This window comes from Antrostomus carolinensis, unplaced genomic scaffold (genome assembly GCF_000700745.2).
Source record: "Antrostomus carolinensis isolate BGI_N321 unplaced genomic scaffold, ASM70074v2 scaffold19036, whole genome shotgun sequence".
NCBI lineage: Eukaryota > Metazoa > Chordata > Aves > Caprimulgiformes > Caprimulgidae > Antrostomus > Antrostomus carolinensis.
In genome coordinates this window covers 19,530-41,184 of record NW_010319984.1, presented here as the reverse complement: position 1 = coordinate 41,184, position 21,655 = coordinate 19,530, and the positions used below count along the sequence as shown (strand labels likewise).

The 21,655-nt window shown below is 41.1% G+C and overlaps 1 protein-coding gene across 1 annotated transcript in view; it reads right to left on the bottom strand.

Annotated features, from left to right (window-relative positions):
• The window catches only part of DOCK10 (dedicator of cytokinesis 10), a gene marked incomplete at its 5' end in the record, with an annotated part of 41,295 nt that overhangs the window by 1,456 nt on the left and 18,184 nt on the right, over positions 1–21,655 (bottom strand). The window contains 15 exons of the mRNA XM_029085315.1: positions 2,916–3,054; positions 3,373–3,473; positions 3,712–3,902; positions 6,178–6,388; positions 6,902–7,048; positions 12,259–12,264; positions 12,966–13,079; positions 13,526–13,648; positions 14,132–14,238; positions 15,968–16,066; positions 16,399–16,456; positions 17,133–17,348; positions 18,755–18,865; positions 19,444–19,626; positions 21,191–21,328. Of these exons, the coding sequence (XP_028941148.1) occupies positions 2,916–3,054; positions 3,373–3,473; positions 3,712–3,902; positions 6,178–6,388; positions 6,902–7,048; positions 12,259–12,264; positions 12,966–13,079; positions 13,526–13,648; positions 14,132–14,238; positions 15,968–16,066; positions 16,399–16,456; positions 17,133–17,348; positions 18,755–18,865; positions 19,444–19,626; positions 21,191–21,328 (1,944 nt within the window). The remainder of the gene's footprint in view (positions 1–2,915; positions 3,055–3,372; positions 3,474–3,711; positions 3,903–6,177; positions 6,389–6,901; positions 7,049–12,258; positions 12,265–12,965; positions 13,080–13,525; positions 13,649–14,131; positions 14,239–15,967; positions 16,067–16,398; positions 16,457–17,132; positions 17,349–18,754; positions 18,866–19,443; positions 19,627–21,190; positions 21,329–21,655) is intronic.

The window sequence follows — 21,655 nt, the reverse complement described above, 5'->3', positions numbered from 1 at the left end:
CACAGCTATCAGCAGTGGAAGAGAAACCTCTCCCTTTACAGGGCTCCAGGCGTAATCTCACACCATCTACCCCCAGTTACCCCGGTCGGGGTTGCAGGTCAGCCACACCATCTATTACTCGGGCAAACATGACCACGCTGCCTCCACATACAGCTTTAGTGCCTCAGTCAGCAACTCGGGCAGCTCTGGGATGGAGCTGCTCCCACGCCGCCGGCTGGAGGGAGAGCACTGGGACTCGGGCAGTCCCTGGAGCTCCCAGCAAAGCTCAGGAAGCTGCAGGGAGAGCCGGGCAGCACGGCGGAGCACAGCAGGCTGCGGCACACACTCCCTGCCCCGACTGCCGGCCTCACCCGGCCGTGACTCAAATCCACTGCTGTCCCCAGGGCAGCACAGGACGAGAGCTCGGGTGGCTGCTGTTGCGCTGGGCTTGCATGCTCTGCACCGCACCCAGCATGGCCTCAGCCTGTGTCCCGCTGTATGGCCACGAGCAGCCCGGCGGGCATGAGAAGGGCTGTGAGAAGGGACCACACACGGGACAGGGTGGGCTTGGCTTGGCTTAATTGGAACCTTTCTATGCCATTTGTCCCTGGCTCTTCCATTCAGCCACTTTTGCTACTACTGGCACATGCTTTTGCATTAGGAGGCTCTTGCTGAGCTGCCTCACTGACCTCCCCAAGTTCACGACTAGGATCCTGAAGAACACGTGTCTCAACATTGCCCAGGGACAATACATACAATACATCACACACATATCACTTGTCTTTTTTCTTTTTTTTTTTAAAAAAAACCGCCCAGAGCCAGGGACTCATTAGACATTAAACTAAACAAACATATCAAGTAGAAAAACAAGTAAGTGAGGAAAGTACATGACATTAAACAAAAAAATAGATGTAAGAAAAATGAACATACCACTTTTGGCTATAGTATTGAGGGAAATGTTAGACAGGGAAGAAGAGAAGCTGTATAAGCAAGGACCATGACAGAGCTGTCAGAAAAGAAAAACAAAACAAAACAAAAAAAGAGAAAAAACATACGGTGATGAAAGAATCACTGTCAGTGGGTGAGCAAACAAACCCCTCTTGAATACAACAATGGGGAAGATGACAAATCTTACTGGTGTAAAGCACACAGCACAGTTACAATAGAGCCTCAAGCTTTCCAACTGTGAGATAAATACTTCAGCCAGAGTTTACAGCGTGTGATTGCTCTGAGGCAACGCTTTGCTCAGAAGTAGGGAGTTCATGCATTCATTGCAAGAGCAGTAGAGTTTTCCCAAAAAGCCAGGCTGCCTGGAAAACCGGGGTGTTGCTTATTGGGCTGCCTCACAGGGCTGCAAGTGGAAGACTGGTTTTTGGTGTGGACTTTCAAATTCAGATGATTTTGGTTCAACAGTGGATGATTTTGACTTTTGCTGGATGAACTCTTAACTTTACATATTAACATCAGCATGTACAAGTAATTCTGTATTATTTAGTCTTTTCATTTACATGAAGAACACTCAGAGCTCACTGATACAAATACAGGTGTGAGCATTTAATAGAACTCATTAAATATTTTATGAGTGCTGAAACTCATGGGCTGCTCATGCCTCATTTAAGTTGACCAAACATTTTCCATTCTTGTGGGAAACAGTAGTTCACACAAGACATAGTACTGCCTATGCACATTGACTTGGATGGCCAAAATAACTTCTGTGGGAGAGGCATGAACACTGAGTAACAAATGATACCCTTAATACTTACATACTTAATATAACAAACAGTGATAAATATTAGTTATGATAAAACTACTGGAATGCTTGAGGTTCACAAATCTTTATACACCTAAACAGGAAGGGAGCACAACTCACAGAACAGCAACTGCCACTGAGCTTGACCCTGACCTGTCACACACCAAGCTTCCAGAGCAATTACACAGCTTCACACCTTGTGAAAAACTAAGAGTTCATGGTAAGAATAACAATGGGTCGAAGTTTCTAGTAAATCCTTACTCTCCTCACATGTGAAGAAGAATGATCTAATAGGATGCCAATTAGACACTTCTGAGAGATGCCATCACTGATACCAATGGTTAAACACAGTAACTGTACACAAACAGTGCTTATGTGTGCTATAGGCACCTAGGAATGCAACTGCTAGAAAGTATTTCTCAGATGCAATGTAAGGTGGCCTACACACAAGCATGCATAGAAATAATTATGATTTAATTTGCACTTTAATATGCAGAATCACTCAATATTTAAATTAAAACAGAAAACAAACAAACAAAAATATCTGCACAGACACAGCAATAAAATAGCTTCAAGTGTGCACTAAAGTCCAGGTTGGTATTTTGGGATGCTTTTCATATATGGTAGCCATGCATGATCATCCTTCTGAAGCTGCTGTTAACAGCTGAAATAGTTTTAAAACAGTGTGTATTTTGACAGTATACTTAAATATAAAGTAATAAAAAAGAAATAACTCTTGCTCTAAAAGCTGAATACAAATAGAAACTATAAAGATACCTCCTCCAGTTATAAGCTAGGTTTTAAAAGCAATTTACTGTTTTAATTAAATATATCACAGCTGTAGGATAAAGCAGGCAAAGCATAAATCACTAGTTTAACTGATTATCTTTCTATACCTCTAAACCTCAGTCTGCATTTAGCCTCATGAACATTCAGCTTTTCAGTATGTAAGAAGATAGGTATAAGACAATTTTTTGTTCATCAATCAAATTCATTATATATAATACAGCTGTATGTAAAAAAAAGAGAGAGGCAGAAAAAAAAAAAAGAGCAAACTGTTTTCTCAGTGACTGTTGCACTGCCAGGTTTTACTTCTGGTATTTTGCTCCTGAGCTTCATTTGTCACTGGAAGATATAATTAGCCACCCTCATTCAGTCCAACGAGCATCAAAATCAATGATCTAACCTGTTCATTCATAACTGCAGACAGCTCACTGAGCATATCCTTATAATGAGACTTCATCTCTCCCTGATATTCAAATTGGTCCTCCTTAATAAGGCGTTCGTTGACATCAAGAGCATGTCCACATGCTTCTGCAAATTGCCTACAAGCACAAAACCACAAAGAACAACCATACACATTTTGTAGTAATGAAAAAAAAAATATATATACACACACTATTGTACCTCTTCTCTCCCTTGCAAATTACACTGTTTAAGAAGTGACTTTCAGAACTCGCCCTTAGATCAAGATGAACATAAGCTACTGGGACAGCCGAAAACTTCAGTAAATGTTTTCTTGGGAATGATGTGATGTAAATGCAGGTGTCAATTAGCCTGGTTCAACTTAGCCTGATTTCAAGTCACACCTACTCATGTTACTCACACTATGCAGAGGGTGGAAAGTCTAACTTAATGTTTACCTGAAGATATCCTTTAGAAGCTTAACTTGATTATCAGGATATCGCTTAGAATTTGTCTCTTCAAGAAAAGCACGAGCATAGGCCATTGGTCCAGCATTTACCTGGGGGAAAAATACACAGCTTAAGTGCAGAGAACAAGCAGTTTATTGTCATTTTCTCTTGTGTTCCAAGGCTTGGGGACTGGCCTCAGGCAACCCAGCCTGTGTGAAGAACACATCACTCCTATTGTCACCTGGATGAAACCTGGAGTTTTACTGAAGGAAAGGGAGCTGGTCAATTTAGGTAGATACATTGAAAAAAATAAAGACAAAAGGAAAAAAAAAAGCAAATTGTCATTACCTTGACACTGACACTTCCTTGGAGTTTGAGCTGCAGTCGGATCATGTCCACTTCTTCCATTGTGCAAAGCTGATTGAGCTCTGAGACTTTTTTGGACATCTCATCAATTGCTACTTCGATAGGGTTCAGCTCTGTGCTGGTTTGGCTTATGACTTGTATACGCTTCTTCACATAGGGAAACAAGTGGCTTGCTACTCAAAAGCAAGAAATGTATCAGAGAAACCCCACAAGAGAGCATTTAAGAAAGCAAATCAATTAAAGTATGAACTTTAGACTTTGTCACTCTCTCTATCAATCCATACAAATTAAGTTTTAATCATGAAATGAACAGAAGTGACACAGCAAGTCCAAATTGAATTTTGATGTACTTGGCACTAGAAGAGCATCTAATTTTGAATTCACCACTGTTTGCTACTGAGCTCTGTTGCATCCATGTGGCAAAAAGCCACTCAGATTTTAGAATCCACATATTTCCTCTTCTGAGTTAAAACACCAAATGATAAGCCTGTACTGAACTTCAAGCAGCTTAAAACATCCCATCAAACATTTCAAGTTCGAGGCAGGAGCCTCTAGTTTAGCTGAATTGAGTATCGCTCACCCACAGATGAACTACTATTAAAACATCACACTTAAGGAAGTAAGGAGTTACTTTTATTCAACCTAAATACGGATATGGGAGCTGATAGAGGAATTATTCATCATTAAAAAACTTTCCTTCCAGTCAAAGCCTTTTCATTGATCTCAGGGAGTCTGGCAAAGGTACTGTTAAGGCACATTTAGTCTGATCTAAGATAACAATCTTCTCCTGATTGCCCTACACACTTTGGAAGGCCTCCCAAACTCTGTATATGCTCTCCTCTGGTGAGCATCTGCTGCCAGTCAGCACAGACCTAAACGAGCTCCAGCTCACAGGGTGGCTGTCTCCTTGGAGAGCAGGAAACCCAGGACTTCCAGAGCTGGAAGCATGAGTCACAACCAGGCACAGCACAGAGCCAGTGATCCACAGACCACAGCCAGACCCCACCTCTCCTCTGCACAACATAGACAGCAGACTCTGGAGTAGAGATGCTGAGCAGGCACCATTCCAGCCACCCAGTACTTCTGCCCAAGCACAATTAACTTCCACCGCTCCTCCCATCATACTGGTTAGCCTTGCTTTCTTCTCAAACTAAAAGCACTTCTTTTTATGTAGGAAGCAAATGAAAATATATTACTTTATTGGGGGTGGGGGGAGGAAAGATGTTTCCTACAGAGAAAAGCGCTGAGGTGAGGCAGGTGCCAGAGGAAAAAGCAGGGGAGAAGAGAAGGTCATCAAATTCCCATCTAACGCCGATGATGGAGCCAGGCTGAGAGCAGTGGGAGCTGACAGCAGCAAGTAATAACCTAGGGAAGATGTTCTGTTGGAAGAACAACTCTCTCTTTTTGCCAGACATACTGTTAACAGCTGCACTTTCAAGTCAGTGAAACTACCTGCTTCAATACAGATCTCAAAACACCTACTGCTGCTCACCCACTTAAAAAAAACACACACAAGGTACTCCTCCTTTCTTCTTCTTACTGGCAAAGCTGTGTCACGTAACAAGATGCCCCCAGACATCAGTGCCTCTTTCCCGACTTGCCAGAACAACACTTTTAGGCGACTGTGCCTATACTGTAAGCAGCTTTCTTCACTTTGCCCTTTGGGGGAAGCAGATGCACTGAAGTCAGTGGGGAACCAGATTTTCTGTTGCTCAGGAGCCTTTGCTGTGAACATCAGCCTCTCTGCTCATGGCTGCCCAGAAGAACAATGCCTCCATCTCAGATAGTTTCTCATACTCCCAGCCATAATTCAGGCAGGTCAGTTTTCAGTAGTAATTTCACAAAGGATTCCTCTTTAAAAAGAGATTTCAATCATGATAAGGAAATAAACATTTTCTGTTTAGTATGACTCAGAAAGAACAGACATACCTAGTGCTTCTGACACTCCTGTCTTAAAACACTGGTTGTGCCCAATGAGATGTTATCTTACTTCTCACTTTAAAAAATTCTATATAATGTATCTATCTTACTCCCATTTTGAAAAAAAATTCACATCTGCTAAGTTTTACTCTTCTAAGCAGAAAATGCTCCCTACTTTGCTTTTTCTTTGACTTGTTTATTATTAAAAGAACCATGGTTCTGAGTATTAAGCTGACTCCAGCAGAACCACTCCCAAATTACATCACTGCAAGAACAGTTAAGATGTCAATAATAAGGAAAAATAAGAGAGCTGATGACTCCGCAAATGAAAATAACTTTCTCTAGGATGGTCAGCAGGATTGTAAGAAAGCACATACTTTGCCAATGGACACACTTGAAAAGATTATTTATCATTCTGCACAACACGCTGTGCCCACTGACTGCAGGAAATCTGGCACATGAAATGCACTGCTGGGCTTAACTGGCAAAGGTGGGATGGGAGCGGGGAAGCCGCCTGAGCAAACATACTTGTCAGGACTGTGCGCCTCTTGCACTGCTCTTCTACACCTCCGTGCTTTTTTCCTGAGAGCGTGAAAGGTGTTTCAAACACAAAACGGTTGATGTTGTGATGCATTTCAAAGTCGGTCTTTCGATCTTCGGCTTCTTTCTCTTCAAAGAAAGGTGTGACGTATGTCACCTGGATATACGCGTATTTTGGATCCAGGTCTTTGGGGTTGACCTGTGTAAAAGTGGCAAACATAATAAAACTCTGTTACTTGTGATGAGCTACTAAGGCATCTGTTATATTTCTAATGCTGTTATCTCTCATAGCAATACCAATTAAAACTGCGACTTCCAAATGTAATATTCATTCCACGGGTTAATACAAAGATACTTAACCAAGAGTCCCCTCAGAACAGTGGGACTTTTGAATATAGCCACTGCCAAAAGTGGATGAAAGCTGATCAAGAGAGAAAACAACCTGCTTCTGTGTTGCAGTAAACATCTGCATGCTCTCTGCAGGCATATGCTGGAATATGCTCTTTTCCCACTGACTGTGATGCCCTGCTATAACACTGTCGTTTCCATACAGCATTGCCACACTATAAGGTGAGGGTCTTTTTTGGTTGTAAAACTAGGTCATAGTAGTTTGCAGATACCCTCATTACACATTTATTCAAAACACGGCTCTCAAAGTATGAACCATGCACTCGCTTCTCCCCCTTGTGCAAGAACCACATGTCTTTCATACCTTGTTGGAATCCTGGATGATCTTCACGTTATCTATTCCAAACTTGTCAGCATAAAGTTTCATCAGCCTTTGAGAGATCTCAGACAAGCCAGTTAATTTGGGTTCTTTATAGATATACTCTTTACCTTCCTCTTCTTCAAAAAACCCCTGTTTGGAACAAAATGAAAGGATACAGTGAAGAACAGGCAGGGCAAAGACTAAACAAGGTGCTTACATCAGGAATCAATGTTGCCTGTATACCCACCAGAACCTCCCATATGCCATGTCCAGCACCCAAGTTAAAAACTTACCACTTCTCCCCTCCTAGGAGACACATGCCTAGAGGTCTGTGTTTATACTGGTCTGGTATTTCCGAAGTTACCCAGGAAATAACTCATACACATTTACTCATGTAAGAGACCTAGCTGTTTAAAGAGTTGAAGTGTTTTCTTGAGAATGCTAATGTGTGTTTGATGAAAAAAACACTAAAGAATTAAAAATTGGACATCAATATTTTTTTAAATTGTAATCATTTGGTTAAATTAACTATTTTGGAAGCACTGTGCTAACAGAGCATGGATGTAACAGCTGTTTGCTGGATGCCCAGCCCAGGTGGGGTGTGTGCAGCCTGCCACCTCCAGCACCTCCAATCCAGGAGCTACGTGTGCAGGCAAAGGCTGGGCACTGGGCAGGGCACGGCTGCCTGTGGCAATGTGCAGGGCACTCCTCCCCACAGTGATGCGCAGGGCCAGGGCATGGGGAGTGCCTGTGAACCCATCTGCATCTGTGCAGGGCAGCTGAAGAGGAACTCTGGTGGCATCTTTAAAGGCCATATGGAATTGCAGCATTTTCAGAGACAATTATTAAATGATTTATGTTTGAAAAGGAAAAAAAAAAAAGGCAGGACACACAGACTGCGCTCCTTTGCAAAAAAGCTCAATCTTGTTAGGGTCATTTACTTATTGTACTGGATGGACTTGGCAGAGCTTTAATAAAAGTCTCCATTAAAGAGCTGAACAAGAACCTGTCAGGCTTCAGAAGAAATGCCGACTGCAGAAAATTAACACAGCATTGCATCACATGCAGGTGAGACACTCAGCTGCTACATGATGAACATGTACATCAGCATTCCAGGAGAGGCTCTCCCAGCTGAGCAGAAAGTAGCAGGTGCCCCATTAACAAGCACCGGATTTATCCCAATGCCACGAGCAGCACCAGCCCTCCTCTGAGGATTTCATAAGCTGCTGATGAAATCTGGCAATGTGTTAACCACTGCAGCAGTACCCACAGTCTCCTCCTTTCACCTTAATGCAAAGCGACCCAGAGAGCACCTGAAGCCACAGGGATAAAGGAGAAAGGAGTACAGCATTAATGATGTCAGACCCATGGCCCTTTAAACTTAACACAATGTGGCTTGCACAGCTAATTCTACAATATGCCTGGGCAAACTGCTGTCTGTTGAAAAAGAGAGAAGCACAAATGAATGAAGTCGAGGTACCTCCAAAATCTCTTTGCAAGGTACTCATGCAAAATTCATCCTTTTCATGTTGAAGTTTATTTCAGCTTTGGCCAGTAAAATTACAGACTTGTAAAATCTTCCCCAAAAGTATACAGAAATAAAATAAATTAGCTGTAAATTTCAATGTTTATTTAGGAAAAAAAAACCCTAAGCTTTATTTCAATAGGGGTTAACAAATATGTGCATCTCTAGCTTCTCCTTCAGTGAGGACAAGGGGCAATAAAATTGCCTTTTAATTTTGCAAGTGCCAGCAGCAACGTGGACATACTGGAAACCAATGACTAATAGCAGCAACAGCAGCTTGTCTGATAGTATGTTAATCAATCTCACAGTGACCTTTTAACATTGCATCATTTTTTAACAATATTATCAATTAAACTCCACAGGGCTATGAAGAACTTAACAGGTAATTAGATAACAAATCTAGAGCTCAAAAGCTGATACCCTATAAACATTAACTGAGCTGGGCAGGCAATTGACTTTCTATGGATTTCACTGAGAAAAGATCTTCAGGATCATAACCTGGTTTCTGATCTTGTTTCCACTGAAACAAAACTGCTTTATACCTGAAAACCTCATTATTCTCATGCAACCACACTCAAATATGCTACTCAGAATTTCTTCTATCAAAAAACACCTGTTTTCTGTTACTATTCGATATTTTAAACAAAAAACCCTTCATGTTTTCCAAATTAATCACATAGCAAACTAGAATATAGAATATTATAGAATATACATTTATCTAAACATAGAATACAGTTTATCCTCTTAAACTCTGATTCTGTGTATGTTTGCATGCTGGATCACAGTGTTTATATATAAGTGCCAAATCTCTGTCCTGACGGTGCATGGCATACTAAGATGATATCTGTATTAATGGTTTTGCTTTAAAAAAAATACCTGGAAACAAACAACTAACAGATTTAGTCTTGTCTGTAATGCAAGAGACATCATTCAAGTACATATTCCCTACAGTATTTCCGCTGACAAGTGACAAGCAGAAGTTAATTGTAAGCTATAAATACTAGTGTCTGCCATATGCTGTATGTCTGGCAAAGACTATCGGAAGTAAGTCTTAGCTAAATCCTCCAATTTCAGGATTTTAAAATATTAAGCAGCCAAGGTCACATTATCAATGCATATCCTTAGATTATTTTCATACTGGTTGGTTTTGCCCTGCAAGAACAATACAGCCTTACAGATTAAAATTATTACACAGAGCACCTGAACATAAGGGAAGGAAGATGACCTCCCAGACAGTAGGTTATCGATTTCCACTGAGCTCTGATGTGCTGAGAGTCAAGTTGTGACCTTTGTGACCTGGGATTGTCACTGTGGGATCACTGAAAAAGCCTTTCTTCCTCCCTGTATGCCCTCAGTCAGAGCTCACTGTACACCTGACTCTGATCTGCCCTTTGCTGGAAGAATACGCCCTGTCTCCACAGCCAATGTGCCAAGCTAAAGCCTTCTGCTCTACCTGGCAAGAATTAGCATTTAATTCCCTGTCTTTACTGAGTGAGCATCACCTCCTATGGTAAGTAAGCAGGCTGCACTCTTTAGTAAGGGAGTTACAGCTGTTTTGTAACATCTGAAAAGGGTACACATCTTCTGATCTTCAGACACAAACCTGCAGTCAGCTTATCGCTACAAAAATCTGCCCTCCAACTTCTACAGCTTCTTGCACAGAGAGAACAAAACCTCAGCTCTACCTTTACCTAACACTGTTCTGAAAATAAGTCTTGAAAATCCCTGCTTATCAGCACAGTATGAGTTTTCAGCTATCCAGCATATTTAACAGATTTATTTTTTTTAGTTCAGGAAAGATCTTGACTTCTCAAAACACCTGCAGATAAAACACTGGTTAGCGTGGCCACTTGGTGGTGCCATGAGATGTTGTCACCAAAGGCCCTTTACAGAATTTGCCGTCTAAAACAGCAGCTGCCGTGAGATCCGGCTCTCTGAACTGGCAAATAAAGCTCTCTGCTGAAATAACCGACTACATCCTCCCTAAGCACTACACTCATTCAAGCCACCCTTCCAGAGGGTCCCTACAGCAATGCGGTAACCAAATACTGTCTCCACCTTTGCATGAAGAATGGTTTTCAGATGCAGCTGCAGATTTCTTTTTCCACTAAGAACCTCCAAAATTCTCCCTGCAAACAGTATTTGCAGTATTCTTTTACCCTTTAATCTGCTTTCTTTTACAGTTTTTGTTTCACAGTTAAGGAATAGCAGTGTTCCATTTTTACTATATATATATATGTATATATTTATTATTGATAGAATTGGTAAAAATGTTTAATGAATAAATGCATATGTATAATAATACTTTTTTTATATGTGTGCTTACATATGTATCTACCCACAGATATTTTATAGAACAGTGTATGTGTTAAGACTGAAAACGAATCCCATACCTGCATACCAAGTTTCTTTCTGTGGCATTTCCTTTGCAGTGGCCTAAGCAGAGCGATTCCCATTGCCTTACGCTGCTTTACCTGCGTCATACTAGTAAAACCTGCAACCATTAGCTTTTGGGAGGAAGCGTGCAGCCTGCCAGCAGCACAAAAAAGGGGAATTGCTTTTAATGTTTTAAATGGATTGGGCACCGAGACTGCTCTCAGCATAAAGGCCTGCAATATTCTCGGCAACAGAAGGGCCAAAAGGCCCCATACTTTTCCACTTGCACAGCCAAATGGAAGCAAGTGGCGGGCACATGGGAAAAAGGGACTAACAAAAATACAGAAAGGAAACCTTCCAAATGGAAAAAATATGCAGGCACAACCGGTACATAGGAACAGACTGTTCTCTCTGTTTCTCCTTCCAGGTCAAGCTTCATCTGTAGTTCCCACATCTGCCATGGTGCTTTGTGTACTGGTAAGCCCTCCTTAATCAGTTCTCCACACCCACACCCTATTTTCCTTGGTAAACGAGGCACCAGTAATCCTGATGGGAATGATCTACCTTTAATTATTTGCACTGTGTCACACGTTTATGTGACTATGCCTCTTGCAAGGAACAACACAGAGCAGTCTCACTTTCTACCACTTAACATCTCTCCTGCAAAGGGAAAGGAGGAAGCTGTGCTTGTTTGCATTTAGAGCTCAGTGTCTGGGGGCAACAGGGAACAGACCGAGCGATACGCACCTATGAAAAAGTCATATGCTTTGGAGCACTAAAGCTGTTTAAATGAAGTTGTCCTTGTGGCACTGGCAGCTGAAAAGTCATTGTACCGTAACAGAGGTTTTAACCCACTTCAGCAGAACTGCTGCAGCTAAATTACCCACTTACAAGTAGCTGCCTCTGGCAGAGCCCTGGCAAGGAGTTGCAAGTAGGAGAGTCCCATTTCCCCCTCTGCTGCCCCCATTTTGAAGAAGGACTCACTGTTGCCCTCTGACTCCCAATTTGCTTGCACCTCAAGGGATTACCAGGCAGGCGGCTGCACCCTGCCCAGAGCGCTCCAGTTAGCACTGCCATCCATCCCAGACTGCCCAGGCCAGGAAAGCAGGCTTGCATTCAAACAGCATTAATGCCACACCAAATTTTTCAATAGAGGAAGAAGGGGTCCAATCCCACTCGCAGTGAAGCTAAGACAAAAACTTCCACTGAGATGAGATGATGCAGCATTGGGCCCCACGGTGCACACACAACATGGCGACAGATACAGCTCGGTAATTCAGGTAACTGAACAAACAAAAATTAGTTTGCAGGATGCGACAATGAATGAAACAACATTATTATCATCTGCCATGAACCAAAGAATCGAGAGCACAGGAAAGTTAATGTTAAGTAATAGTACAGTGAAGGATGAAGGATGTGTGAGGAGAATTAACAAAACATGCAAAAGAACTAGACTTACCACAGCCTTGAATAAGATCAAAAGGAGAAAAGAGCAAATTTCTGCATTAAAATCTAATTAGCAAACAGAATGATTCACATCAATCTGTTGTTTACACACCTTATTATTTTAGAGTAAAAGAGATTGCTTGTCCAAACCAGGTCTTAAAAGAACATGCTGGATTGCTACACTGGTTTGTAATGGAAGAAGCACAAAATAATGCTTGAGGATGCTGAAAGCACAGCAAAGGGATAAAACTACTCTACAGTATATTGCACAGAGTCAGAGGTGGCCTGAAAGCAGAAGTCAGAGTCAGTGAGAAAACACAACAAAACATCTACTGCATACTGCTCTGCTTTAAGCTCTACTTGAAGAGAGGGCCACATATTGAAGATGTCTTACCTGGTTTTGTTTAAGTTTTACTCTGAATAAACCCACCCTGCCTCACACTCATTTTTGCTTGAAGCCAAGAACTAAAGCCTAATGTACAAATCTGTTCTCCATTACACCACTAAACCCGTAACAGCAGTTTACACAGATGCAACTGAGTGTGCTCTCTTCTGAGTAAAATCCTCCTTGGATTTTAGTAGTACCCATGAGGTACTTTCTACCCCATGGTTCACTGCCAAGTGTTTCTCATTTTAGCTTCCCTGAAATACATCTGGATTAGAAGAACGGGGCTGAAATTTGGCAATCTGTGGAGACAACAGAACTTTAAGTTGACTTACCTGCCCATAAAATGCAACACGGTAATATCGTCCAAAGAGACGTTTCTCAGAGTTCACCACTTCTGCAACCTTCAGGTACGAGCGGTGGATGTCGTAGTACAAATCAGACAGTCTCTACGTTAAGAAACAAGGAGAGCAAGGAGAAGTGAGAGAGCATGAGTACTCTGGGAAATGACATTAAGGTTCCACGCAGCCATGGCTTGTCTGGATCACCAAACCTTTGCAAAGATGACTGCACATGCTGAGGTTTATCCTTGCCAGCTGTTACTAAAGATTCATTTCAAGGTTTCTGTCATCTGAGCATACGTTTTGTGGCAGTGGGTGCCTTTGTGTGCAGGGGCATACTATTGTATTGATGCTGAAAAGAGGAAGGTAAGGTGCTAGAGTTTTTCAACTACTCACAGCACAAAGCATTAAAAGGAGAAGAAGTTATAGATAGGAAGAAAAAAACCCATTTCTTTTAAAGAAAGCACTTTCTTTTTTTCCCTAAAAATTTTGAACTTTACTCTTAAGATAATTAAAAAAAACCCCCCAACAAACCACAACAAAACCCAACTTACCTTAAAGTCCCTCTGCTTCTCAAAAACAGCAATGATAGGCTTGTTAACCTCAGCAATAAGCTCGTATCTCTCAGACTTCCACAAGTATTCAACACACAACTCCAGCTGCTCCACAAGAACATTCTGCAATTTCAAATGCAAATAGTTCAGTGACTTGACAGCTAGTGGCATTTAATTAATAGCAATGCAGCAAAAGGACATACCCACTATTTCATTTTAGTTCTGTATCTTCTATATTAAGGTTTATTTCAATGACACAATGTTTAATCAGGTATTGGTGACCCAGATCTTATTTAGATAAAAAACTGAAATAACAGCAACATGAAAATACTTGAATACTGGACATCTCATTCAGAAGAATGGGTTTGCTTTGTGGGCCCTCCCCTGCCCTAACTTCCAGTTTTGGTACTTAATGTTCTGGTTAGCTAAACATCTATCCCTGCTATTTAGCACAACAGCTATGACATTTCTCTAAAAAGCTGTGTGCCTTTTAATACTGCGTGAAGTACACTCTCACTATAATTTGCTGTAACATGCACAAGTGTCCATTAGAAATAACACGTTCTGTTAATACAGAACAAGTACACAAATGTTAATGTTGCTGACCTCATTATAGGGAGTATCTTGCATCCCAGAGTCTTCCTTCATAGCACCTTCTTCTTTAATGTTGGGGGTAATGCTCAGAAAAGCAGGCCAGCCCATGGAAAATAAGCCTTGAAGTGCAAGTCAGAACAATGTCAGTTAGTGACTGAATAACCAGATAATTCTAAAAGTTATTGCATGCCATTAAACCAGTGAGATTTTATTTTACTGGATTAGTTACTTTTTCACAGCCCAAGTAATGAGAAGCACAAATGGAACTGACTGAATTTATGAGACTACTACAGTTTTTCTCTATGATATAAATCCACTTGTCTGGGCAAAGGGTAACTATAACATTTTCCCGCTGCAATCTTATTCCTCTCTTTGGCATTTTGGGTCCTTAGCTGTACACTGATGGCAGTCCTTGTGAAACTGCACGTACAACACTCATCTCTACAGGAATTGCCATCACAGGCTGAGGGGAGACAATTTACACTCGTAAAACCAGTGCTGTGACCCCTGGCCTGACCTACAGACACATAACGCCCCGTGCTGGGACCTGCACTCATCCCACCCCTCAGGTTTCCCAAGCAAGAGGGGCACAGCCACCCCAGGCGCACCGCAGCCGATGGGGAGACAGCTGCTCTGGAGCACAGGGTGCCTTTGCTGGGCTCAAGGACACCTGACAGCAGCTCTCCTCACCCTGCCCAGGGTCTGCAGAGTGGCTGCAGCCCTAACTGAGGAACTCTCTTGTAGAAAGCTCAGGCTCACAAGGATTAAAATTGAGCTTACATTTAATATTTGGTAAGCTGGGGCCTTAGTGCAATGGTTGCAAAAAGAACAACTTACAGAAGCCTTGCACATTACAGATCAGGCAGAGTCTGACCTGTAAAGATTTTACTACTCTTTAATGGCGAAGGTAAACCTGCCAGTGAAGGCAGTGAACTCCTGACAGTTTGCGTTCCATTTAAAAGTAGGAAACTGCTAGTAAGGCACAATTAAAAAGCTAATCTTTACACATTGAGACAGAGGGGCTCCTTTCCCTCTGTCAAGTTTTGAAAATCATTTCAACGTAGGTTTAAAAGGACCCACAAGTTCTTCACTCCATCTACTGTGATCTGTTATTCATGCAAAGTTTTTTACCACTAGTCATCCATCTCCAAAATATTGCTCTTCACAGAAAGCTTCCTTCTAAAAGGATGCATTTTTTCGTCTCACCCATAGACACTTTCAAGTGTATCAGAGAACCATGGTCTTCCCAAAACTAACAGTTTTATCTTCCTTAGATATTTGCCCTTGCCCCCAGAAATTGCTCTTTGTGAGAACTGCTAAAATATCTCATGCTGAAAATTACTCTGAAGTACACATTTCATAAACTAAATAACCACTGGCATAGAAGCATTCAATAATAGAAGCCTGCACTTTATTTCTCTAATAAGCATCACAGATTAGTAAAACCAAACAAATATTTATCTATATTAAGTTACATATGGATAACCAGATATTAATTCCACCCCCGTGCCCTCCCAGCTTTGCCTAGTCGGGGAATTGGGCGCAGATTTGTGTGCTAAACACCAATTGACCTGAGAGGGATTTCTGTTGCTGATGAAGAGCAGACTGCTCTCTTGCTGAAAAAGCCCTTAACCAGAGACATTCCGAGCAATTCATCAAACCAGCCAAAGAGCATCAGTAAAGTAACGTATAATGTTTCCGACATGACTTGCTTGCTATTACAGCCATAAACATGCACTACAAATATTTTTGCTTTGGTAGATATTTTTCCAGATCAACTGGAACACAGTAATTTGATTCCCTAATTATGTTATTTGACCCATAAACAGGCACGGTTAGATCACTCACTTCCTCCATTGTGAGTTGTTAGTAACACATTACTATCAGAGACTTGACCATCTTCCAGGAGCATACGTGAGGTACAAATCTTTTCCATTTTCCAGTAACCTATGACAGCGTAAGATGGTATTAGTGCACTGCTACCGGTATGTGTTAATACATGCATATTTAATAACAACAGACTAACAAGTGAAGCATTCTCTTTTAGCACTAGCTTACTAAACACTTAATTAACCCTCTTTACTCAAAAGACACGCTTTCACTGTTCTAGTGCTAAGACTAGCATTTATGATATATTTTAAAAGTAAAATATTTGGGAAGAATTCAAGCAGCTATAAAGCAATACTTTATAAATAAAGAAGGAAAGCAGGACAGTCAAAAATTATTTTCAACAATAACGTTTACAGATACATAGTTGGTTTTGAATATCTTGATCTTACCCTTTCTTTTCAGGTACTCTGCAATGAGAGCGGCGATATGAATATAGCACATAGCAGCCTGTAATGAGAGATCACAGCATATGTATATGTTAAAGTACACTGTATGACTTACAGCATACATGTGATAAGGAGCATCTGCTTGCATCACTGTCAAGTCATGCTGCAGAAAAGGGAAGACAAAATTAATATAACCATTTAAGAAAATAAGGATTAAATTATGAAATCCTCTTGAGTGTTAATTTCACTAGGTGTCTTAGATATGCTCAAGAAAACCATTAAGATTACTTAGTAAGATATTCCTGGGTTATGCACTGGAGTTTTGCATCACTCATTTAGTTTTTGATGAGAAGGACAACACATTATGCCACAGCAGGGGGGAAGAAAATCCTTTATGTAAGTTATGCACTGCTCATAACCTCGTCTGCCCTACACCTACTGTGCCTGTTAGGGTTAAGCAGCCGAGGCGCTCATGCGATACTGACCACAGCTTCCCCGTCAGACATTTTCACGTCTTGCTGAAGCACGTATCAGGTAATCACGATTAGGAAAATTCGGATAATGACCACATCACATCTCTAGGTGTTTTTCAAACCTGTTTTCCTCTAATTTAAAGTCTATGAGAGGTGCTATATGATTCTCTTAAAACGCTACTGTTGCCTGTCTTTCAGAGCCCTTTTCATCACAACATCTCAGCTTGAAGACAAACGAATTTCCTATTAATTTATTTATATTACCTCTGATAAATCTCCATTTCTTGCGTGAATCTTGGCCATGCTTTCAAGCCATGTCCTACGCAATTCAGGTGTGCTGGCATATGAATTTGCTAGGCTGTACTGCAGATCCACAAGCATCTCAGGGTCTTTCTCGTGCTCCTTCATCTGGGCTGTGGCCATTAAAACCGTTCTGATGCGTTTGGTCAGATCCTTCACCTCTGCTGGGAAATTAACGTTCTTTGGGAAAGATAAGCAATGTATCACTAAAACCAGCCCAAGAGCCACATGCAGCACCCCTGAACGAGCTACCATTCTGCTTATGGAAGACCTTCTTCCTTTTCCCTAATTCAGCTGGCTTTGAAGCAGAGTCACAGTTCCATAGTACCTACACATTGTACACAAATCCTTGACTTTTCTTACTGATGTGTCAGAGCACCTACTAGATATCCCATTCAGTCAGCTGTACCACTGCCTGCAAGCAGCAACTCTGCTGAAGTCAGCAAACCGAAACATTTGCTCCTCGGTTGCTTACTGGATCCAGAACTGGATTCTCCGACACTTTCAGGTGATGAACAGCACGGTGTGCTACAGATAGTCCTGCTTAACTACACTCACAGCATGTTTCACTGCAGTGAATAAAGCACCACAGTCTGGCTCCTGGCCTTCTCACACTGCCCAAGATTAAAACAGAGTCTTTGTATTGCTCATCTCAGCTGTTCTCAGCACATTCAACTCAACTCTGCAGTTTCTCTTTTTCAGATACATTTCTATTTTCAAACTATTTTTGCCTCATTCGCTTTGTTTAAAAGTAAAAACATCCAGACAAATGAAATGAAATGAAATGCTCTCTCCTCTACATCACACGGAGACGGGCGTGTTACAGAAGCAGCGGGACTGACTGCAGTGCCCGGAAATCAAAGTTGGACTTTGGAAACAAATACAATTCTAACTGCATCTTATTAAATAAGACATCAAATGACTTATGCTAATTATCTACCAATTTGCTTACACTAACTTTATTATTAACCTCAGTGGAGATACCCTAAAGTTGCCTGCAGAGAAGGAAAATCACCTCCAAGTAAAAAATTCAAAATGCATGTTGACAACTGTTTGGATAGGAATTATAAAAATTAAAAATTGGAATCCTTTTCCAATACCTTTAGTACAGACAACAAATATAATAGCAGTAGTAACTAATCTAAAAGCTGAGTGCCTTTTTCAGTGTGTTAATAAGCTGTTACAAAACCCAACTGTTATGTGTGTTTTTGCTACACATTTACTCAACAGATTAAAGACGCAGTTTGTAGACTAAAAATTATTTGTCAATTGCAATTGTGTTTCATTAGTCACAATGCATGATATCTTCTCTGACATCAGGGAAATGAACAAAATAATCTGTGAATAACAAAGAATACAATTTTCAAATAAAAATATATCTTTTTCATTTTAAAAGTTATATTCAATTATCCAGCTTCTGAGTCACAAACTTTTTCATTAATTTCAGGCTTCCTGAAAAAGGCACACTATCAATGCATAAATCACTGTCTAATAAAAAGCCAGCAATTTAATTCACTGAAACACTTGCTCCTCTGAAACTGTTGACCTTTTGCAAGAGGTAGTGATTGACAAAAAATGCTTCTTACTTTCATCTGCTTGTCTCCATTAGCAAAATTATTTATAATTGCAAGTGAATGTTGAAAACGAGATCCGCCAATCCCTGCATCCGCTATCAACTGGCTCACTGCTTTGATGAGCTGTTCGGGGTGGGGGGGGAACAAACACAGGGTGCAATTAGCAAAGAAAATCAAAGTTTCTGAATAGTTTTTAATAGTTTTTAATCCCTGTTTTAGTATGCCAGGCTAGCAGAGATGCACTTTTATACCTTTCTTAAGAGGATAACATATACAAATGCAAGGACCCCGAGTAATCTTTCCAATATTTGTAACTGCTTACATTTTGCAGTGTAAGCACATTGTTACTGGAGTTTACACTTCTCTTACTATCCTATCAGATTCTGTTTAGTTCCTTCATCAGCTATGTTCTCACTGCTGTAAACAATGCATGTGGATCAAGAATAGCCATTTATCTGGCTATTTATTGGCTATACAGCTACATTCACAGCTGTTGTCTCTCCCTGGAACAGAGCCGAGCAGCTCAAGAGCAGCAGAGAATCCAGCCCAATGTCTTCAGACTTGGCAGAAAAATCAAGCTGCCGCAGAGAACTGCCTGTCTGAGGACTCCAAAAGAACTGCTTTGCTACAATGCATGAAAATAATAATGATAAAAACCAATGCACATCAGCTAAATACTTATGGTCTCATACTTCACTTACCTGTAGATGGGATCTGACTATTGATTTCTGCTTGTTAAATTCAAAGTTCTTTCTCATGAAAAAATACAGAAGGGCAGATGCCTCTGTCTGAGTTGAACGTGACCTATGGTTACAGCACTTCAGGATTTCATAGCAGAATGAACCGCAGAGATCTGCTTGTCCTTGGAAGAATGCTGATGGGAACTATTGAAAAAACCATGTGAATACATTTAGCACTACTCTCAGGCCTCGTTATTCTGAGTCAATACTTTTTTCTGTTAAGCTTTCAGCAAAAACAACTCTCTCTCCTTGTTCACACTAGGGTTTAGTGAAAAAATTACCCACCGGCTAAATATAATCCCATGTGCAAACTAAGATTAAGTAAAAACTGCACACAGGTTTTCACACAAACACCATATGCAATGCAACAACCAAACTGGCCTCCAGGCAGCCCAGACAGCAGCTGGCACACAGCAAGCATAAAAGCAGAGCAGCCTATCTGCAAGGAATGCAGAACAGCTAACCAGGAAAAGCATGTGGGGGGTTCTGCACTACTATAAAAGCTGTTCAGGATAAAGAAAATACTTGGAGTAGGAAAGTCAGTGAACTTCCAGTGGTCAAGGGTTTGAAAAGCAGGAGACAACAGAGAGTGAAGGATGGCTCTCCAAACCAGACCTACTATTTATCAGCAGGTAGAAGGCAGAGCAAGGAGAGGTGGAAGACATACATATGGCTACAGATCTCGGGTCGTGCTGCAGGAACCATGACTGATCCCTGTTCCCACAGAACTACAAAGAGATAATTCAATCCTGAGAGCTACAGGATGAATGGAAAGGGCTATCCTGGATATTTATTCATCCTCCCCATTGCACAGAGTTCTTCCACTCCTGACTGTCTGGCATGTAATTTAAAGCTGTCCGTGGATAGTTTATTTTATATTTCCCCCATGTCCTCAAGCTATTTTACTGGGAGAAGCATGATTTCCTCCTCCTCTCCCCTGAGATAACAACCAGAAGGAGGCCACATGGTTTAAACTGATCTACACTGCTGCATTTCATAGAAACATCTGGGAGATCAGGCCAGCCTTGCTTATTCTCACTTCTCCATAGCAATTGTTATCTGTGTGCTACATTCTGGTTAGTTTCAAGAGGATCTTATCTAAGTCTATGACTTGGAAATCGTGCAGCCTTTGTGGTTAGCACGAAGTGTCTCATTGCCCATGATCATTTACATATGTGCAATGCAAGCAAACAAACAGTTTGACACATAAGCATGTTTGTTTTTGTCCAAAAACTCTTCTATGTTGAAACCAAGGTATTTGTAAAACTGTATTAGTTTGGATGAAATTTGGTGAAGTGTATGGAATACTCTCCTGCTAAATCCTCTGGGGACAGCTGTAATCATTCACTGCGGGATTCTGCAGCCCAGGTATCTGCCATGAAGATCACGGACTCTAGGGTTTCAAGCTTTCTTCCATGGGTGGTAAAAGTGTGAAAGCCAGTGACATATCCAGATACTGCAGACCTGGACGTTACTTCCCTATTTAGAAGTTTCATTTTCTTAGTAAATTTTTCATTTTCCAAAACAGAACAAATTTTTCAGATATTGTGAACTTCTCACTTTTAGTCAGCAATAAATCAAAAGATCTTTGTCAGGAATAAGCATTAATACAGTGAAGTTCAGAACTCTTTTAAAGTACCAGTACATTCAAGCTGCATGTGCTGTAAGATATTAATAGGTCAGACTAACAGAATAAAACCATAGTTACCTTGCCTACAAACAGCCGTAGGGCAGCAAAGACATGCTTGAGAGCTGCTGCTGACTGGTTGATTTGCAAAAAGAGCATGTGTGTGTCAAAGACTTTCTTCATCAATGCATTCTGGCAATCAGACTGCTGGAGCTGCCTCTGAAAAGTTCACAGACAAGATGGGACACTGATTATTAATGTGAATAAACAGAAGAAGGACCTACTGGGCTTTATATCAGAGTGTTCCTAGGGAGATGCTTTTTTCATTGTAATATCTCTGTAGATGAGGCATTCCCAGCTTGCTGCAGACTCTCTTGCAGTTTTTCAAGGACAGCACTTTCCTATGCCTGTACTCCTGCTTGTGGATGGTGTACACTAGATTTAAGGGCTAGAGTGGCAGAAAGGAGACACCAAATCTAAAAGGAGCTGCCTGCTCACAGCTGTAGCTGTGAGACCTTCAGCAAGTCATCTGGGCCAATATTCGTA